Source organism: Halteromyces radiatus (assembly GCF_025201355.1).
Source record: "Halteromyces radiatus strain CBS 162.75 chromosome Unknown BX664scaffold_3, whole genome shotgun sequence".
Taxonomy (NCBI): Eukaryota; Fungi; Mucoromycota; class Mucoromycetes; order Mucorales; family Cunninghamellaceae; genus Halteromyces; species Halteromyces radiatus.
This window is the reverse complement of record NW_026251689.1, coordinates 2,811,315-2,832,070: the sequence shown is the minus strand read 5'-3', so window position 1 is coordinate 2,832,070 and position 20,756 is coordinate 2,811,315. Positions and strand designations below refer to the sequence as shown.

Below are 20,756 nucleotides of genomic sequence, written 5' to 3'. Positions count from 1 at the left end.
ATAAATGTCTAAGATGAGAGTTTCCAAGAATCAGATATCAATTCATCCTCGGTGTGCTATAATAATAACCTTCGTCAACCTCTTAAAAAAAATGAGAAAAATTCCCATTTTTAAGCAAGTCAGAAGTACCTGAAAGTATCATCATTTTCCCTACATATGCGAACATATGATTTCCCATCATAGATATATATATTTTTTTGGGTGTGCGATCTAACATGTGGAATAAAAGATTATTTCATTCTATTGCACACATATTATCATCATTGTTTATTATCATTTTTGACTTGAATATTATCAAATACATACAGAACATACAAGCTAATATTCAAAAGAATCGTATCATCTTGTCCTACAACGGTATCTACGTACTCCATCAAGAATCGTATCATCTCATCATAAGCAGCATCTGCGTTTCTTAATTGAATATCAGAGGTTGTGCATGGTATGAAGATAATATAAAGACAAAAAAGTTGATAAACTCAAACTAAGATCAATATTGTAAGTGAAGAAAAAAAAACAAAAAACAAAAGTGAAACGACCAACCCGTTTATTTCTTTTTCCTGTCGTCATTTCAATCCCAGAATGTCAAAGTCCAAAATGGCTGTTCCAAACATAACTTGTTGAAGTAGCATCATCATATCAATGTTACTATTTTCCATCAACAATTTATAAATCCATTCATGTTCTTCAATTATCTATGAAATCATTCTCCTCGTTCGACTATCCTTGTCCATTCCTCCTTTCATCCAACTTTTGTTCAACCACCACTATCATCATCATTTGACGATCATCCAACAATAATAATCAATAATAATAACAACATCCTCATCATTAAATAAACAAGATATTTATGCATGATTATTTTATTCATTTCTAAAAAAAAAAAAAAGAAAGTAATAGTATATAAAAAAATAACAGGGAAAGAAGTAAAAACTATGTGCAGGAACGAGAGACAAGGGATAAGGGAGATGATATAAAAGTCCTATTTCTATCTATAAGAGATGATAAACCAAAAAAAAAAAAAAATTATCTATCGATTTTGAGTATTATAACTGACTTGAGCATTGGCACGGTTAGCGAGAGCTTGTTTATGAAGTTGAAGTTTCTTTTGCAAGACAGAGCTGGTACCTTGGGTGACATCGTACAGTTCGGCAGCAAAACGTTCTTCAAAAGTCTTTTCATTTCGTTTTGATGATGCATCGATGATCCATGTGATGGCACGACGACGACGTTGACGTTCTCGTAGAGCAGTGGGAACATGAGCCACTTTGGATCCTTTCTTGGTCGACGTGAGTTTGAGCAATGGTGAGGCTTCTTCAATGGCGCTGGCAAGTACACCGTAGGGTTCCTGTTGTGTCTTGGCTTCCAAATGACGCATACTGTCACTGACAAGCCGTTGTGCACGAGCTTTTTTGCCATCTCTCATCAATGTATTCACTAACTGGCTAACAAGACTATCATTGGGTACTTTGGTTTCTACTACATTGGCTGTACTAAGTGGTCGTACATGTTGTCGTACAATAGTCAGAGATCGAAAACTTTGTGATAAAAAACAAGACATGATAACAACAACAAAAAAAAAAAATATTAAATATGAAGAAAGAGGAAAAGGAAAAAAAAAAAAAATAGAATAAAAGAACACCCAGCTAGTCATTTTTTTTTTCTTCTCCCCTTCCTGGCTCCAAAAAAAATAGGTGTTTCAAGAGAGGCTTAGCAGACACAGCACAAACGGAACTTGAATCCCGTATATCTTACCATATTCTCCCATCATGCATAAAAAAAAAAAAAAAAAAGAAAATATAAAAAGGAGATTTTATTAAATCAAAAGATATTCTAAATAAATAAATCAAATATGAACCAAGAAACTACCAGGATAATAAGGATTTTTTCTCTAAAGTAGTAAAACTATTACCCATAGCACCACGATATAAAGGTTGGATGATCTTGCCCTTTTCCAGAGTTTCTTCAACGATGGCCTTGCAATGACACGGTTTGACCAATCCATACCAAATCCCCCTTTTTCCTTGATGTGTATAGCAGATGACATTCCCAGCGATCTTATGGCCTCCAATATGGCTGACCATGACGATTTCCACTTCATCCAATTGTTTGCTACGTAAAATATGATCAAATTCCCTGGCCAGAATAGGTGCTGTGACACCACATCGTTTATCACGCCGTCTATGAGAACAGATGAGTAAAAGGTGTGAATAAGGATTAGGTTTGATCAGGATATCAGTAGGTTGAATATCATCATTATTCAGGATCGACCGAAGTTGTTGTACATTATCAGCTGTAACGTTGGCCAAGATAAAATTATCAGGAAATACCAATAGATCTTGTGAACCAGGAACGGTGGAATGGAGTGATACCAAGGAACTACAGGTAATCATGGTTGAACGATCAGGTCGCGATGAGAGTAATAGACTGGCAATCGTGTTTTCCTTGTCGTGTTCGATTTTCTTGGCCCAGTCGGATTGACCAGTGGCAATAAGGATATGTCGGCTATAAGGTTTGGTGGTGCCTGCAACGCTGCGATCAGTTTTGATATCAAGATAGGATGGATATGTTGAATGTTCTTCGCATGGGTCTTGGCATGTAAGGCAATCGTCATTAACAAACATATCAGATGGTGGATCCACTCCTCCAAAAATCATTTTTCGTATTGATTCCATAGTCTATGTTATATATATATATATCACATAAAATAATATAGAAATGTTTTTTTCATCAACAAGGAATACCAAGAAGAAGAACAAGAAGAAAAAAAAAAAGGGGGAAGATAAAATTTAAAACAAAAAAGATTTATAAAACAAAAAAAAAAAAAAAAAAGCGGGGAGTGACCGGCATTGCGGCTCAAGGCGGTGGTCCGAGTCTCCCCACACATGAGAGAGATAAATCAAAAAAGGATCAGTTAGTAATAATATCAAATATCTTTCATCATATATCATCATCATCATCAGTATAAATATAATCTTTATTTACAATATGCTTATATATGAATATCCATGCTACACTAAATTTAATTTCTATCCTAATCAGTCATCATCATCATGGTCCTTGTTTTCAATCCATCGTTCTTGAACGTCAGTAACATCTTCATGGAAGCCAGCTTGCATGGCAGTGAGCATAATAGATTCATTTCCTTCCGTCAATCCTCCAAAGATAAACCCACCAGCTTTGTCGATCACTTGTTGAATTTTGGTCATAGATGTTTTGTCCTCTACACATAAAGTATAAAAGCCAACCAAAGCAAAATCTTCTACAAGTTCACATAATGCTGCATTCAACTTTTTGAATTTGGATCCAAAAGCGTCTTCATTCAGTGATTCTAATAGATATGATAAATCCATGACGTCTGTATAATATTGTAGATTAAACCCTATATATAGATATATATATATATATCATTTCAACTATTAGTTAGTGTCTACTTGATGACCAAATAAAATCATATCAATTTTTACGTAGTTTTCCATAGGATTCAATAAGATCAATCTTGGATAGAATGTTCACATGAGGAAGTTCCAATTGAATCATTGTTTTTAAAGATAGTAATAAGACAGAGATGTATTTTGCAGGATCAGTACAGTAATGAGCATCTACCAAATGAACAGCCACCAACTAAATTAAAAAAAAATATAAGAATCAACATTTATACGAATATTATGATTTTTTTTATTTTACCCTATAATTGTGTTTTTCTAGAATATTCAAGATATCTTTGACAGCATGATGATGAGTAAATAATTCGACTTGACCTGGAAAATCGAAAATGATATAATGATCTACATAGTAATACAAAAAAAAAATGAGTGTTTACGCAAAAAAAAAAAAAAAAAATCAACCTATATCTAATATATATTTTATTTTTACCCTTCAATCCATCTAATTTCTCCAATAACCAGTCTATATTTTTCAACAAATATTCTACACAAAACATGATGCCTCCATTGGGTCCTAGTTTCAAATCATCCATAGTATCTTCCAAAGTAATTAGATCTGCAATATTTATAGCACAAGGATAAGGTATATGATCATTAGCAGGATCAAGATTGACCACTGCTACTTTTCTATCAAAAAAGAAAAAAGAAGAAAGTTTTAGAATAATGCTTCACCTTTTTGAGTTCCTTTTTACCTTCCAGAAGCTGTCAAGAATTGATATGCACCCCAACAATAAGTTGTCTTGCCAGATCCTGGTGGTCCAACTACAACCTATAGAAAAATAAAATCATTAAAAGAAATCTATCTATCTATTTGTATAATCAAATATATTTGTTTTTATTTACCTGTCCAAATGGCATTTTATATACAAGGTAAAAGAATAAAGAAGAAAAAAAGAAAAAAAAAAAAAAGACAGAATGGCACAGAGAGAGAGAAAGACGGGGTTTCAACAAATGATCAATGACAAATATTAGCTTTTTTTTCATTTATTTACAATAATTTGTATAAAATAAATAATCATCATCATCATGATAGTAAATAAAAATGAAATAAAAATAAATAAAAAAAAAGGAAGGATAAATGCTAAATTATGATAAGAATGTTGGATTGGAACCTAAAGCAGTTGAACCTTGAGAAGTTGGATCTTGACTAGGATATTTGACATTACTATCCTTAGCATCCAGAGAAGGAGGGGCAGGTACTTTCATCTTGGTCAGATCTGGTTGTTCAGGAGTCTTGGGTCCTCTAGGTTTTGGTTTTCCCCATGTCACTCGTAACGGTGTATCCAACAATACTAATCCAACACTTGCAATTTTTTCCGCTGCGAGTTCTGCTGATGTCCTTGTAACAAAATTAACGAATGCACATTTTGATTTGTGAATAACAATAATAGATTTGATTTCTCCAAAAGCATAAAAGAATCCCCTAAAAATATGAATAAAGAAAAAAAAAAGGTTAAATTTTGTAAATGGAAAATAAAGGAATTATATCTTACTTGATATCTTCTTGAGTGATCTTGGGTTCCACACCTGTGATAAAGAGAGTAGTCTATTAAAAAAAAATATTAGTACAAAAAGTCCACAGTACTAAATATATTTAATCATCTTACCACTGATTTATCTTCGGGAGGTGCCAATGAGGATCGCATATTGGTAGTTTTACTGAGAATCTTTTTTGCCACAGGATCATTGATACCCCGGTAACGATCCTTGATGTTTTGTCTTGATAATTCTTTATTTTCTTCTGGAATTTCATGTCTATATAACAAGGAAACAATGATCAATATTCCCCTCCTTTTTTTCCCCAATTTTTTATTTTTTATTTTTACCTATATGGACAAGAAGCACCACGATTACATTCACCACGGACAAAAAAGGAACAAATGTGAGCACGATTTCGTTTGTAATGAGGTTCGGTTCTTGCTAAACTTTTGAGAATGTCTCGATTGCTTGCAGCATTTTGACCACCACCATAGGGATCTTTACTATCATCATCGATCTATATAAATAATTTCATTAGTACAAAATTCATTATAAGATGTAGTATATGTCCTTTTTTTTTTTTTCTTACCTTATTTGCTAGATTCTGAGCATGGTATTGTCGATTGATATCAGTAGTAGGTGCATCAGGTTTTATACCAAGAGCAGTATCTCGAACTTGTACAGGAAGACCTAATGAAATAAAACAAGGTAAGTAAACATTATATATAATACAACTATTGGTAATTACCATATTGTAAATCAAGAATACAAGTTTGACACACATTCTTCAACTTTGCACAGTTCTGACAAATTTCGGTTTTCTTGTGTCGCATATTCGATCCTGGTAACCAACGGAATACAGTAAAAGGTCTGTTACATGTCTTGCATTCTTTGCCGAAAGGTTGTTTAGACATGCGAACATATGGATTGTCGCCTAAGCAAGTTTCGCACAAAATAGGGAATTCCTAAAAGAAAGTATAATTTATGTTAGTGTAAGTGATCATCAAGATATTTATATTCACTTTGACTTACAGAGTCTTCCCAACCTTGTTTGTTGATATCTGCTTTAGTTAAACTCATCAGTAATTGATTTTGTATTTGTATAGATTAAAAAAGAGAAATAAAAAAAAAATCGATTCTTTTTATTTCAAAAAATAAGCTGCGAGAGCATCGACCAATGAAAATGATTCAACGTCACTTCACCATTTCTAAAGGGAGAAAAAAAAAAGAGGCGCGCTTTCTCAAATTCAAAAAAACAATTTTTTCGTGATCAGTTTGTTTTTTTTTTCTTTTCTTTTCTTTTTACTTATATCAACTTGACGACAATTCCATAAATGAGTCAACCTCCAGAAACACCCAATCAGTTTGATTCCTTTGCAGCTCCACAAACACCTCACCATGGTCAACAGTTCTCTTCTCAATTAGACTTTGATTCGCCACGAAATGACTTGGGTTCATCGCGTACTCCAGGAACACCTCGCGCTCGTGGCACCCCTTATGGACGTGGTGAAATGTCTCCCATGTATTTTGGTGACGATATTATGAATGCTACTTCACCTTTAGCTTATCCCTCTACGCCCATGCGTTCTCATGCTTTTAGTTCACCAAACGCTGCTCGTACGCCTCGAACCACATATGTTAGAACTCCTCATCTCAATACTCAACTCGCTAGTAATTCAGAAACTCAAGCAACGGACACTCCAGGATATCATGCTGCTGCTCGTCTTTCTTCTGCATTGGATACTCAAGAATCCGATCCTTCCTTATCGGTTCGCCTTATTTGGGGTACTACTATCAACATTCATGAATCTATGACCTCTTTCCGCAACTTTTTGAACAATTTTACTTTGGCTCATCGAAAACGAAAACTTGGTGAAACTATCAATGATGATGATCATCGTCCATTCTATCCTTTATTATTATCTCATGTAAGTTTATATTTTTTTTTTTTTTGAAGGAGGAAAGGGATCATCATGATAGTAGAAGTCTGATTTTCTTTTTTTTTTTTTTTTTTTTTTTTATATATAGATTCGTGATACAAATAATTATGGTGTTAATTTGGATTGTCGAAATTTAATGGCTTATCCTGATACTCACAAGTTATATGATCAATTAATCAAGTACCCACAAGAAATCATTCCCTTGATGGATCATACTATCACAACATTTTATATGGGTCTTTTTGAAGATATTGATTTGAATAATCAACAACTCAAAGTAAGATGCGAAATTGGGAAACGATATGGAACGTATGATTGAATCTTTTTTTTTTTTATTTTTCCCTAGGTACGTCCTTTCAATTTGTCTTCATCTGTGAACATGCGTGATTTGGATCCTCAGAGTAAGTGATATATACTCAGTGTCAACACAAAGAGAGAAAAGAGAGAGAAAGAGAGAGAGAGATTAGCTGGATGCATATGTGTTTACTTATATTGCGTGCGTTAATTCATATGATTAACCTTACTGAATTTTATTTTGTTGTAGACGTGGATCAGCTCATTACCATCAAAGGTCTTATGATTCGTGCCTCACCTGTTATTCCTGATATGAAAGAAGCCTTTTTCCGATGTCTGGTTTGTGAACATACCGTTACTGTCCGTGTAGACCGTGGAAGAATTGTGGAACCTACAACATGTGAAAGAGAACAATGTAGTGCTGTGAACTCTATGTCTCTCATTCATAACCGTTGTGGATTTGCTGACAAACAAGTGGCAAGATTACAAGAAACTCCTGGTAATGCAAAAAAAAAAAAAAAGGAAAATTGTAAATAATATATATATGCTCATAATAAAATCTTTGATAGATTCTGTCCCTGATGGCCAAACTCCTCAAAATGTATCATTGTGTATGTATGATGAATTGGTGGATGTTGCAAAACCTGGTGATAGGTAATGGAAAAATGATATATATATATATATATATATCATGTATTACTTCTTGTATTCTGATGATATAATTTTGTTTCTACCATAGATTGGAAATCACTGGTATTTTCCGTGGTGTACCTGTACGTGTCAATCCTCGCCAAAGAGCTATCCGATCCTTATTCCGAACCTATCTTGATGTAGTCCATATCAAGCGAACAAACAAGAAAAGAGTACAAGTTGACCAATCACTTCGAGCTGAAAACTCTCGAGAAACGTAAGTAGTGAAGAATAGAGATGTACCCAGTATTTTTAATTTGATTTAAATTTTTTTTTTTGTATAGCTACGATGAAACAGATGATGTTGAAACCTTCTTTGCCGACGATGAAGAAGTCATTACTGAATTATCCCAAAGACCTGATTTATATGATACTCTCTCACAATCATTAGGTAAAAAGGAAAAAAAAAATCGTATTAACATGAATACATTAATCTCACGTTTTTCCTCTTTCTTTATCATTATACCTTTAGCTCCAAGTATTTTCGAACTTGATGATGTCAAGAAGGGTATTTTATTACAATTATTTGGCGGTGCAAACAAAGTCTTCCAAAGGTCTGGTTCTCCAAGGTTTAGGTATTATGAATGAAAATAACAATTTTAGATCACTTCTTTTTTCCCTTTGATTTTGTGAGCTCATCATCATATATTTTATCTAGAGGTGAAATCAATGTCCTTCTTGTCGGTGATCCTGGTACCAGTAAATCACAATTACTTCAATATGTCCACAAAATTTCTCCTCGTGGTGTCTATACCTCTGGGAAAGGTTCTTCTGCTGTTGGTCTTACTGCATATATTACACGTGATCCCGATTCTCGACAGCTGGTACTGGAAAGGTAAAGTAAAAAAAAAAAAAAGGATGATCTGTAGATATACATAGAACAAACGATCATTAGACATTTATTTTGACCTTATTTTTTATTTTTATAATAGTGGTGCTCTTGTATTAAGTGATGGTGGTGTATGTTGTATTGATGAATTTGATAAGATGTCTGATGCTACAAGATCAGTACTTCATGAAGTGATGGTAAAAAAAAAAAAAAGGAAAACAAAAGGTGAGGGATAAGCTTGTATTCATTTTTACATTATCTTATAGGAACAACAAACTATTTCAGTGGCAAAGGCTGGTATTATCACTACATTGAATGCTCGAACATCCATTTGTGCTTGTGCAAATCCTATTGGATCAAGATGGAATAAAAACTTATCTGTTCCTGGGAATTTGGATTTACCTCCACCCTTATTGTCTAGGTAAAATAAAGAAAGAAGGATCAAAGTCCTTATAGTTTAACTGACTTTATTATTATTATTATTTTACTATTCACTATTCTGTAGATTTGATTTACTATACCTTATTTTGGATCAAGTGGATGAGGATGCGGATCGTAGGTTGGCGAACCATTTGGTATCTTTGTATATGGAAGACGTACCTTCAACTGCTGGTTTGGATATCATCGTAAAGGATTTATAAACACTAGTTTATTTCTTTCTTAGTATTTACCTAAATATGATAATAATTATTATTATTTTATTTTATATTTAGCCTGTAGAAACTCTTTCCAAGTATATTAGTTATGCCCGAAGCAAGATTCAACCTGTCCTTACTGAAGAAGCTGGTCGTCATCTAGTAGATCTTTATGTGGAATTACGTAAACAAGGGCAAGATCGTGGTGGCCGTGAAAAACGTGTAACAGCAACAACCAGACAACTGGAATCAATGATTCGTATGTCTGAAGCTCATGCGCGAATGAGGTACACAAAAAAAAAAAAAAAAAAAAACCGAAAAATGGGAAGAAGGTAGAGTTAGAAAATAGGGTTTATATTTATTTTTATTCTTATTTTCATGTAGATTATCAGAATTTGTAGAAGTAGACGATGTCAAGGAAGCCTCCCGATTACTTCGTGCAGCTATCAAAGATTATGCTACTGATCCGAAAACTGGACGTATTGATATGGATCTTATTTTGATGGGTACAGCTTCTCATGAACGACATCTTCAAGAAGACTTAATACGGGAACTTCGTACTATGATCACTAATCAAGAACAAAGTCAAGTTTCTTATCAAAAATTATTCAATGACTTTAATTCTCAGAGTAGTGTGGTATGTCAAAAAAAAAAAAAAAGAATGGAAAAAGAAAAAGAAAAATAGAAAGGATTGATGAATTATTTTTTTTTTCTCTTTAGCCTGTTGACAACAAGTCGTTTGATGAAGCTATTCGAGCAATGGAAAGTCAAGGTGATATCCGTGTGACTGGTGATGGAAGACGACGTATTATTCGAAATCTCATCTTACGAGGTGGAAATGAATAGTTTAGAATTCATATTTTTATTATATAAAGTTATTTTTGTTAATCAGTCATCAAAATAGAGAATATGTGTGTGTGTGTTCTTTTTTATCAATTGAATGCATCTTATTACTTTTTATAGAATTCCGTGTTACATATAATGTAGAATTATTTATGATGAACGGGAAGCGGAGAGTGAAGTATGCCTCGGAAAGAAGAAGATATTTTGCTTAAAGTTCTATTCCAAAATTGGCAATATGGAGATAAGAAAATCTTCGCATGTGAGAGCGTTATTTTTATGTACGAAAATAAAAAAAAAAAAAGTCATCTTATCATAATCAGTGGATAGTCATCTATCATTGTTACCTTTCATATATAAATAAATAAATCTAACAATTTAATTATAATATATTTAAAAATAATAATCAAAACATAATACATATATATATATATATATATATAGTCTTTTCTCTCTCCAAAAAATACAAATTTCATGAAAAAGACAAAAAAAAAACGTTGGTAAAAAGCGGAACGGAATTTATTTTCCATTATCAGCGAGTCTACCCGAAAAGGATATGATAAGTTGACCAAGGTTGTTTATCCAATAAAAAGTGGATGAACTATAGTACTTTAGAAAGAAGGGGATCGCTGATCTTTGGTTTTTTCTTATTATAAAATAACCTTTTTAACATAAAAAACTTAAGAATCCGATTCGTTTCCTAAAAAAAAACTGTAAAAGCCAACTTTAAATCCTTTTATGTTCCTTTTTTTCTTTTTTTTTTTTATCCAATTCCTCTATTTCCTATTTTCTTTCTCTTTTATTATTATTTTATTTTTTTTAACATATATATTCTTACACTACTTATAACCTATATATATATATATTTATACACGTACATATACTTCTATATATACATATACGACAATGCATCCAAAAAGTCAACTTGCTGACAAACTACTTTCTGATTCTTTATTTCCAAGTAAAGAGTCCAAAGAAGATACAAATGAATCTGATCCTCTTTCTACTCAAGTATGGCGAATGTATACAAAGGCAAAGGATACTTTACCTAATGGTTCTCGACTAGAAAATTTAACTTGGCGTATGATGGCAATGACATTGAAAAATAAAGAAGAAGAAGAAGACCAAACTAAGTCTATTGAACCCACTGAAACTGTTAAACCTACTGAATCTACTGCTATTGATATGAAACATCAACCTCCACCTGCTGATGATACTACTTCTTTATTATCTTCTTCTGCTCCTCCTTATATGATGGATTATTTACGTGAAAACTTGGATCAAGACAAGAAGAATGTACTAATATCTGGTAGTTGTCGCGCGAATTCATATAGTATTCAAAAATATACGGTAATATAAAAATATATATAAAAGTCTGGTGATAGAAAAAAAAAAAAACACTTCCTCTCATGCGTTTTACATGTGATTCACTGACCTTTTTTTTTTTTATATCTATACAATTTTTATTTTATTTTATTTTATTTTTTTAGCCTACCAAACGCAGAGCTGAATCACCTAAATTACGTGGTAGTATCACTATTCCTACACAAGATGAACTAGAACAATATGATGAAGAAGTAGCTTCTCCTTTGGTTATGGATCCTATTAACAATTCATTACCTTCTTTATCTTACATGTCTCCTAATTTGTTACATCATTATACCCCTCCTGCTCTCAATAATCATGATCCTGCTGGTTCTTATTACTTTGGTCAAATGTCACCATCAACAATGCCATCTACTCCTCACTATGATCCAACTCAACAACAAACAATGAATGCTGGTGGTCTTAGTTTTGAAGATTTATTCTCTATGTATTATCCTTCCAACAACAACAACAATAACAATATAACAACAACAACGACACCACCACCAATGTCAGTATCAACTACAACACCAATGAATATCAATCGTTTTGATCATCATTCTAGTCCTAGTTCTCCTTCTTCATCAGTATGTTCTAACACAAGTACTGACATGCCATCATCAACTTCAAAATCTACGTTACCAACAGTCAATCAGAAAATGTCATCTCAAGGAAAAACACAATGTTCTAATTGCAACACTCAAACTACTCCATTATGGCGACGAAATGCTCAAGGCCAACCTCTATGTAATGCTTGTGGTCTATTTTTGAAACTTCATGGTGTGGTTCGTCCTCTAAGTTTGAAAACAGATGTGATCAAGAAACGAAATCGTTCCAATGTAACTGGAAAAAAAGGAAAGCAATCTTCACAACAACAACAACAACAAACAACTCCTATAACACCACCAGCAACAGGATCATCAACTTCTGGACAACCTTTATCTTCGCCCATATACAACTCATACGCACCTCAACATCGCAACAGTATTGCTAATAGTTCTTCGACATCAGCTATCCAATTATCATCTTCTTCAACTACTGAATCCATGACACAATCAACATCAACATCATCATCATCACAATCATCATCACCGCAACCACCACCTGCTGCAACCACCACCACAATCAACACCACCGCCACCACCATTGTTGCACCCCCACCTATTAGCAAAAGGCAACGTCGCACGACATTCATGTCAAATATATCATCATCACCATCCTCATCCTCATCGCCACCATCTACACCAGGATTTTATTCAACTTCAGTACCTGATGGCAATATGTATTCACCTTCTCCTTATCAACATGCAGGCCGTGGAAACAATGGATATGTAGAAATGTATACCAACAACACTTATGGTTTATCACATCCTAATCTATCATCATCTCCTCCTGGATTATTATCCTCTTCTTCATCTCACTCTTCTTTGGCAAGTTTATGGTCCAACAACACATCAACAACATCACGTCCACCAGGGTCAATGTCAGGAAATGAAGTTTATAGTATTTTGGAATCTATTGGTATTCAATTGAATAATCTTCCAGCTGAAATCCTTCCTTTGATTGCTTCCGCTGCTCAATATCATGCTGCCAATAAACAACGTCAACAAGGTGGATCAACTACTCCTTCTCCTGATGTGACATCCATTCTTCAACAACTCTTCCCTCCTCAACAACAAACATCATTAAATCATCCTCCATCATGAATTAGTTTGTTAGTTATTTGATATTTGTATGATAGCGCGTATCTTTTTTTTTTCTTTTCTTTATATATCATTCTCAATTTGTTTGTACATTTTATCCTTTTTTTTCTTCTTCTTCTTTTATATGACAAAATAAATCAATATTATTATATGCTTTTTATGACAATACCTATCTCTATGACTATACATATATATATACATATATTGAGGACAATAACTACTTTGATACAAATTTGAGTTATACTACGTTTGCTAACTTTTGAAGTTGATGGTTTGAATCGGGACAAGAGATTGTATAATAAGATAATCATGTATTTTTCTTTTATTTACAAATAATCAATAGATATACGATAACTAACTAATATCATATAGAGGTATTCATTGATTGTTCCATGCGTTCGAGGCGGGTATTTGTTTGATGTAATAATTTGATAGAATTATTCAACTTTTTTTTCGCATCCACTAATTTTTCAAGAGAAGTCTGTAATTTTGGAGGATCAGCTATATCTGTAAATACTTCAAGTTCTATCCAAAAAAAAAAAAAAAAAAAGAATAAGAATATATATATATCACCATACGTATAATATTTTTTACCAGCAATAAGACGTTCAATTTCTTGTCCAAAGTCATGCTGACTCTGTTGTGTGGCAATGATATTTTTATCCATATCCATAATGACAGGTCCTAGTAGTGCTTTGATATCTTGAGAAAAGGTGTCATCCTTTTGAGGTTCTATAGATTGTGATGAAGATGCCATGAAAGAAAAGAAAAAAAAAAAAAAGGACAAAAAAGAGATAAACCCACAGTTGGCACAGTTCTAGACGGTCTTTCAATCTCTCCAGTCACACTTGGATTTTTTTTTTCTTCCCTTTTTGTTATTCCTCGAAAAAAAAAAGTCTCTTCTTTCTCTTCTTTTTTTTTTTTTTTCTTTTTAAATCTTTAAAAACAGTATGTCTGAAAACAAATCTGCTTTTATCTTACCTCCTATTCATGATAGTGAACATGGATGGGGACCTGCCAATGTTATTCCTTCTCAATTCCGAGATATTCCTTATGCCCCTTATAGTAAAGGTGACAAACTAGGTCGTGTGGCTGATTGGACTAATCCTGATGGTCAAAAACAAGACAACCGTGAAAATACTGGTCGTCAAGGAAGAACTGGATTCAATCGTTTCAATCGTGGTAAGAAACAATGAAAAAAAAAAAAGAAATAAAAAAAAAACAGAATATTCATAATTGATTTTATTTATTATTTAGATCAACATCAAAGTTACGGTGCTTCTTTTGCTTCTGCCTTTGCTTACACTCATACCGAAGACGAATCCTCCTTCTCTGTGGTCGATAATCGATCTGCTACTGTCAAGAAGATGGCTCTTAAGGCTGCTGGTGGTAATACTCGTGCTCGTCCTCAAAATAAACAACAACAACAATTACAACAACAACAACAGCAACAACAACAAGGTTATCGTACTGTCGCTTCTCGTCCTACTGGTGGAAAACAACAAACTCAACAAGCTCGTAAACGTTATGGTCATCGTGATTACGACAAACCTCAACGAGTTCGCAATGCTTCGGTGAACATTGGTGCTGATTGGAATCTTTTGGATGAAATTGAATTCAGTCGATTAAGCAAGTTGACTTTTGGTATTCCTGAAGCTGAAGATATGTAAGTTAAACTTTTTTTTATTTATTTGGATGATATTTCTAAAACATTTTTATTTTATTTTTTTTTTCAGTGCTACCTTTGGATCTATCAATTATTACAACAAATCTTATGATCGTGTTAATACTCGCAACGAAAAGGCTCTTCAACATATCGATCGTGTCAAGTATGATACCACTACATCTGAAGATCCTGTCATTCAACAATTTATCAACGAAGACAAGGCCACTGTATATGCTACTGATGCTGTATTATCTCTGTTAATGTGTGCCACTCGTACTGTTTATCCTTGGGATATTGTTGTCAAGAAGGAAAATGACAAGGTGATTTTGGATAAGCGACCTGGCGGTGTATTTGACTTTGTTACTGTGAACGAAAACACCATGGATCCTCCTGCAGAAAATGATAAGGATACAATCAATTCTTGGTCTGCACTCTGCAACGAAGCTACTTATATTAATCAAAACTTTGCTCGTCAAGTGCTTGAACCTTCCACTGCTGTCACATTCGACAAGGCCAATCCTTTTGCTACTGCTGACACCACTAATAAGCTTGCTTCTTGTGGTTACCGTTATCGTCAATTCAACCTTGCATCTACCAATCAAGATGAATCTGTGGAACCCATCAACATGATTGTCCGTACCGAAGTCGATGCTGCTGTCAAGACGGGTAACAAGAACACTTTGGTGACCATCCGTGCTTTGAATGAATTTGATCCAAATGCTCAAGGTGCCGGTGGTGCATTATCATGGAAGAAAAGTTTGGATTCTCAACGTGGTGCTGTGGTAGCTACTGAAATGCGAAACAATGCTGCCAAGTTAGCTCGATGGGCTGTCCAAGCTTTGTTGGCTGGTGCTGAACAACTCAAATTGGGTTATATTGCTCGTGCTACTCCCAAGGATAATTCTCGTCATGTCATTTTGGGTACCCAAGCCTACAAACCTCGTGATTTTGCTGCTCAAATGAACTTGTCCTTGACCAATGGTTGGGGGATTGTCAAGGCCGTCGTGGATATGTGTTTACAATTACCTGATGGTCGCTATGTCATGATGAAGGATCCCAATAGACCTATCTTGCGTATTTATGCTGTCCCTGGTGAAGATGATTTGGATGCCGAATATGATGATGAAGAAGGTACCGAACAAGATGATACTACCATTGACAATTAGTTTTCTTTTTTTTTTTCTATATCATTTACTTTTACAATTTTGTGTTTTATTTTTTTTTTTTTTTATTGTTTACCACATTATGCATTTGTCATTCCAAATAAACTCTTTTTTTTTTTTGTGTGTGTATTTTTTTTTTTTATTATTATTATTTTGTACTTGAATGGTGTCGTTGATAATGGTTCTATGATGGATGGATTGATTTGTATGATGTTGGTTTCATAGTATCCTATTGATGAAAAAGGATATGAAGATGGTATATATATAGTGTGCGTATAAATGACAAGATTTTTTATGGGTACCAGATATTGAAATAGTATGTCATTTTAGATCTGTTTACTCTTCCAACTATTATATATTTTTTATAGTAGTTTTCCTCTTTTACTTATATTTTACTATGGCCTTTCTCACCCATTAAATATCACAATCCATCCATAAAGCATATCTTATTTTATCACTTCTTTTTTTTTTTGTTTGATTACTTTCACAATCTCTATTGCATCATTCTCCCCATTACGGATGTTATGATAGATATATCAACTTTATGCGATTTTTTTTTTTTTTTTTGTAGAAAAGTGGCAGTAGTCATCCATGATTTTCTACTTTCATTCTCGATCTTGCCGAATTTAGAAAGTGTCATTGTCCAACGGGAAACAAATTCTATCAAACAAAAAAAAGTGGATCAGATGATAATCTTTTTTTTTTTTTTTTTGAACAGGTAACTAATTACAATTTGGCTACTGGATGATAATTAATTTTAAAAATAGATGACTAAACGGTGATCTCCAATCGCAACAAATAAATAAAAAGTAGATCGACTATTTTTTTTTATTTTGTGTGATGACACGATATCCCCTCATTGGAAATACATAAATGTTTTTTTTTTTTGTTCATCAAATATGAGGAAGAGATTCATTTTTTTAATTTAATTTATTTTATTTTCTATCTAGTAGGATATTAATACAGTGAGAAAGAACAAACTTATTCCCTTGATTGATTGTGCGAACAGGATCCTCCTTCCTTGCCCTGAAAGGAAAGACGGTACTTTCGTTCCGAATGCAACGTGGCACCGTAGTTTTGACACCCCGCTATAGCATAATAATGAATCACTTATAGAAAGAGAATGAAAAAAAAAGATGACGATGATGATAATACATTGAAAGGAAAAACAAGACAGAGAGAGAGAGAGAGAGTAATAATAATAATAATAATACTAATAATAAAAAAGAAAGGAAGATAATACAAAAATGGTCTATCAGTTGATACCTTTTATTGGTTGCACTACGGATTGAAACAAAAGCAAACGCCACCTGACCTCCTTTTTTTTTTCTCTCGTTCTTTGTCTATTTTTTTTTATATACAAATATATAATAATCCATTCACCGAACCGATCTTTTTTTTTCACAGTTCCCATGTGATGATTGGTTCTATTACAGTTTTTTTTGTATACTTATTCAAATGTGCGGATAATAAAGTGATTAAATTGGGAAACACACTATTTTTTTTCTCATCCTCTTTTCTTTTACTTTTATTTTTTTTCTATTTTCTTCATATTATCTCCTATCACATAGAACGAAATAAAACAAAAATATGTCATATTACTCTAGTAAGTAAAAAAAAAAAAAGAAAAAAAAAAGAATAGGTAAAAAATTGAATATATATATTCTTTATAGTGTATAATTATCATCATATGCCTACAATGTATGGTGGTTACAATGGATATCATCCATATATGTATCGTGGACATTATCCATCCTATTATTATGGTACACCTGGTTATTATCCTTATAACAGCAATTACTATAGTTATCGATCACCAAGTCTATTCCGAAATATGTACAATCGATTACGCTATGGAAGTTCGTATTATTATCCTGACATGGGTTATTGGCCTTATGAACGGGATTTTAGTTCTACCAAGAACGTCTGGAAAAGAAATGGAATCTATTGATACAAACAAAAAAGAAATCTTTGGATGATATATTCACTTTTATTTATTTATTATTATTCTCTCGCACACCCATTCTTTTATCCAATTTGTACATAGTCATCCCATACAAAACATCTTATTTATTCTCAATGTATAATCAATAAAAAAAAATAAATAAACTATGTAATATATATATCCTATTCTACTAGTAGATTGATTTTATTTGTCATCAAAAAAAGGCATAATATGTGTGGAGGGGAAGGGAATCAATAAAGATAAATAAATAAATAAGAGTGGAAAAACAAAAAGTGGGTATATAGAAAAAATAAAAAAGGTATCATATCATTAGTAATAAATATAAAAGAGTAGATATCACAGCCATCATTACACCAAATACAATTTGAACAGATCGAATCTATAAAAAAAAAAAGTGTGTCAATTCAATTTTCTTAATCCCTTTATCTATTTTACCTGTAGTGCATCCATCAGACCAGAGAAAAAACCGCCACCATCAGATCTAGTTACACTGGTTGTACCATTCACTCGTTGATCACGTTCCAAAAATAAAAGATGTTTCTCCAATTCCAAACATTTCTTTTCATAGTCCATTGCTCTTTTTTTTTCAGCCATCAATGCTTTATTGTGTTTCACTTTCTCTTGATCCAATTCAAATCGTACTTGTTCCAAAGTCTGTCGTAATTTTGTCATTTCTGGTCCATAGTTTAGTTTCGCCATCCCAGCTTTCCTTGATGTTTCAATGACTTGTTGTAATTCTAACAATTGTTTTTGTGCAGAGGCAACGGCTAGATCTTGTAGACGAGTTTTTTCCGCATAAGCTGTAAGTTGTTGTTGTGCTTCGTTGAGTCGATGTTGTAAACTGATATTTAGATCATTCTATCAGAATAATAAACAGATATTAAAATTCTCTCTCTTTTTTTTTTCATTTACTTACCATCTTTTTCAATCGATCTTCATTGTTTACTTTATCAACATCACCAATAAATTCCTTCATATCCAGTAACTCTTTTTCCACTTGTTGAGATCTTTGTAATTCACTCTAATATAATAATAAAAAGTTAAATAGGTATCGTGTGATCTTTTGGAACGAAATATATCCATATACATAAAAAGAAAGGGGTAAGGAGGAGTACTTACTTCTAGTTTACCAATTAATAATTCCCAATTCTTGGATCGTTTTGTTGCTAAATTCAATGATGGATTAGATGATTGATCAGTAATGGTATTTTTGCCTGTATGATAAGAGATAGTTGCTACAGAAGATGTTGAGCTTCGCCGTGATTGTTGCATCTATAATGTAAAGATCAGTTTTTTTTTTTTTTTTTTTCAACCCCCTCTTTTTTTTTCGATTTGACAACGATGTTCTAACTTACTTCCATGTCCGACGAAGAGAAGAGGGAAGCATAATTGGTAGATAAATTGAATTCTTTTAGTGTCGCATGATCCATTTGGTCCACTGGTAAATGAATAATTGAGATTGTACAAGCTACTTTGTGATATAATACTAAATATATATAAAAAAAAAGTAATTTAAAATCATATATATATATATATAAATAAACAAACTTACCAGTACCATCTTCACCAGTAATATCAATACCGAATTCAATTTGATCACCAGTTTTTAATTCAAAAGGTTCACTTTCCTCCAGTTCGGGAGATAATCGATGTCCATTTAAAAAAGTACCATTACTTGATTTTGTATCCTTGATGTAGATTTTACCTTCACTAAGCCATAAAAGAGCATGGTTTCGAGATAAGACTTTTGAGTCAAAATAACCATTTAAAGGTTTTGGAATAGTCTTGGCACTAGATTGACGTCCTATACGACACTTGACATTATCCTTGAGTTCTATAGTTTTGACCGGGAATTGGGTACTGTGTGGTTGAAATATAACAGTACATATAGGTGTTGATGACGTACCATTGCTGGATAATGATGTTCGAATACCTTTATTATTGTTATTTGTATTAATAGATATATGTTTGCTATTCGTATTTATAGGTGTTGCTATCATCATATCATAATACATATACATATATGAGTAAATAAAAAAATAAAATAAAAGAGAACGAATTGTCTTTACCTTTATGTTTTCCGAAACGATTAGTATCTTCTACAAGTTGTGTTTGAGACATTGATTCTGTCATTGTTCTTTAAAGTATTCAAAAAAAAAAGAAACAAAAAAGATCTATTTTCAAAAGCAAAAAAAAAAAAAAAAAAAAAGAGGAAAAAGGAAAGAAGAAAAAAAAGATATACAATTTTTTTTTTATCTGGACCCTCCTCGTCTGATACAGAGGAGATTAAAAAAAAAATCCAAAATATCCAAGCGACCTGGGGAGTCTCATTTCTTCATAACATGAAACTAAACAAAACTTCTTGATCGCATAATAAAAAAATAAAAAAAATAAATACTATCGTTGTTATAGAGATGAATTTTTTTAGTTCTACATTAAAAAAAAAAAAAAAGGGTATTATATCAAAAAAAGAAATAGTCACGATAAACTATTATTCAAAACATTGTTGTAAGTTATTGCTTTTTTATTTATCATATTTCCTTTTTTGTCATTGCAAACATCTTGTCAGAAATTAGGTTGAATATTTACTTTATAGTTTTTGATTTCCGGAAAAAAGTTTTCAACATATTACGTGCATTTGCCATCACTATCTTCTTTGAGTATCACACACACAATAGAATTAAATTTATCTTCCATTGTAGGCCATGAAAAGGGCCACGATCGTATTTAAGCGCCGAAG

General features: G+C 32.7%; 9 protein-coding genes across 9 annotated transcripts; 4 read left to right on the top strand and 5 right to left on the bottom strand.

Annotated features, from left to right (window-relative positions):
- Window positions 1–855: 855 nt before the first annotated feature.
- BX664DRAFT_384980 (Sucrase/ferredoxin-like-domain-containing protein) lies at window positions 856–2,772 on the bottom strand. The gene is made up of 2 exons (XM_051549215.1): window positions 1,870–2,772; window positions 856–1,538 (listed from the first exon to the last, which is right to left on the bottom strand). The coding sequence occupies exons 1-2, from the start codon at window positions 2,673–2,675 to the stop codon at window positions 1,031–1,033; spliced, it is 1,314 nt and encodes a 437-aa protein (XP_051402022.1). The 5' UTR covers window positions 2,676–2,772; the 3' UTR covers window positions 856–1,030.
- Window positions 2,773–2,948: 176 nt separating this feature from the next.
- BX664DRAFT_295393 (GPN-loop GTPase) lies at window positions 2,949–4,351 on the bottom strand. Its single transcript, XM_051542148.1, has 6 exons — window positions 4,290–4,351; window positions 4,139–4,215; window positions 3,877–4,073; window positions 3,688–3,788; window positions 3,468–3,624; window positions 2,949–3,382 (listed from the first exon to the last, which is right to left on the bottom strand). Exons 1-6 carry the CDS (start codon window positions 4,302–4,304, stop codon window positions 3,039–3,041), a joined length of 891 nt encoding a protein of 296 aa, XP_051402021.1. The 5' UTR covers window positions 4,305–4,351; the 3' UTR covers window positions 2,949–3,038.
- Window positions 4,352–4,436: 85 nt separating this feature from the next.
- Window positions 4,437–6,021, bottom strand: BX664DRAFT_295391 (uncharacterized protein). Its single transcript, XM_051542147.1, has 7 exons — window positions 5,958–6,021; window positions 5,674–5,890; window positions 5,515–5,615; window positions 5,273–5,442; window positions 5,054–5,201; window positions 4,940–4,992; window positions 4,437–4,869 (listed from the first exon to the last, which is right to left on the bottom strand). The coding sequence occupies exons 1-7, from the start codon at window positions 6,003–6,005 to the stop codon at window positions 4,533–4,535; spliced, it is 1,074 nt and encodes a 357-aa protein (XP_051402020.1). The 5' UTR covers window positions 6,006–6,021; the 3' UTR covers window positions 4,437–4,532.
- A 198-nt stretch (window positions 6,022–6,219) lies between these two features.
- BX664DRAFT_295388 (MCM2/3/5 family-domain-containing protein) lies at window positions 6,220–10,208 on the top strand. Its single transcript, XM_051542146.1, has 15 exons — window positions 6,220–6,853; window positions 6,954–7,142; window positions 7,212–7,266; window positions 7,410–7,658; window positions 7,729–7,813; window positions 7,899–8,066; window positions 8,134–8,240; window positions 8,322–8,424; window positions 8,508–8,684; window positions 8,782–8,875; window positions 8,945–9,099; window positions 9,184–9,304; window positions 9,392–9,600; window positions 9,698–9,950; window positions 10,034–10,208. The coding sequence occupies exons 1-15, from the start codon at window positions 6,260–6,262 to the stop codon at window positions 10,157–10,159; spliced, it is 2,685 nt and encodes an 894-aa protein (XP_051402019.1). The 5' UTR covers window positions 6,220–6,259; the 3' UTR covers window positions 10,160–10,208.
- Window positions 10,209–10,887: 679 nt separating this feature from the next.
- Window positions 10,888–11,567, top strand: BX664DRAFT_329989 (uncharacterized protein; the record flags this gene model as incomplete). Its single annotated transcript, XM_051544907.1, has 1 exon — window positions 10,888–11,567. A coding segment is annotated over exon 1 (448 nt), but the record flags the coding sequence as incomplete, so codon positions are not given.
- Window positions 11,568–11,589: 22 nt separating this feature from the next.
- On the top strand, window positions 11,590–13,387 carry BX664DRAFT_329987 (uncharacterized protein). Its single transcript, XM_051544906.1, has one exon. The coding sequence runs from the start codon at window positions 11,749–11,751 to the stop codon at window positions 13,222–13,224; it is 1,476 nt and encodes a 491-aa protein (XP_051402017.1). The 5' UTR covers window positions 11,590–11,748; the 3' UTR covers window positions 13,225–13,387.
- A 130-nt stretch (window positions 13,388–13,517) lies between these two features.
- BX664DRAFT_329986 (uncharacterized protein) lies at window positions 13,518–13,998 on the bottom strand. The gene is made up of 2 exons (XM_051544905.1): window positions 13,816–13,998; window positions 13,518–13,746 (listed from the first exon to the last, which is right to left on the bottom strand). The coding sequence occupies exons 1-2, from the start codon at window positions 13,976–13,978 to the stop codon at window positions 13,586–13,588; spliced, it is 324 nt and encodes a 107-aa protein (XP_051402016.1). The 5' UTR covers window positions 13,979–13,998; the 3' UTR covers window positions 13,518–13,585.
- A 156-nt stretch (window positions 13,999–14,154) lies between these two features.
- On the top strand, window positions 14,155–16,148 carry BX664DRAFT_357997 (eukaryotic translation initiation factor 3 subunit D). The gene is made up of 3 exons (XM_051547996.1): window positions 14,155–14,403; window positions 14,479–14,887; window positions 14,958–16,148. The coding sequence occupies exons 1-3, from the start codon at window positions 14,172–14,174 to the stop codon at window positions 16,051–16,053; spliced, it is 1,737 nt and encodes a 578-aa protein (XP_051402015.1). The 5' UTR covers window positions 14,155–14,171; the 3' UTR covers window positions 16,054–16,148.
- A 2,169-nt stretch (window positions 16,149–18,317) lies between these two features.
- On the bottom strand, window positions 18,318–20,149 carry BX664DRAFT_313605 (uncharacterized protein; the record flags this gene model as incomplete). The annotated part of the gene is made up of 7 exons (XM_051542630.1): window positions 18,318–18,395; window positions 18,452–18,874; window positions 18,933–19,037; window positions 19,136–19,288; window positions 19,372–19,502; window positions 19,569–19,949; window positions 20,086–20,149. The coding sequence occupies 7 exons, from the start codon at window positions 20,147–20,149 to the stop codon at window positions 18,318–18,320; spliced, it is 1,335 nt and encodes a 444-aa protein (XP_051402014.1).
- Window positions 20,150–20,756: the final 607 nt, after the last annotated feature.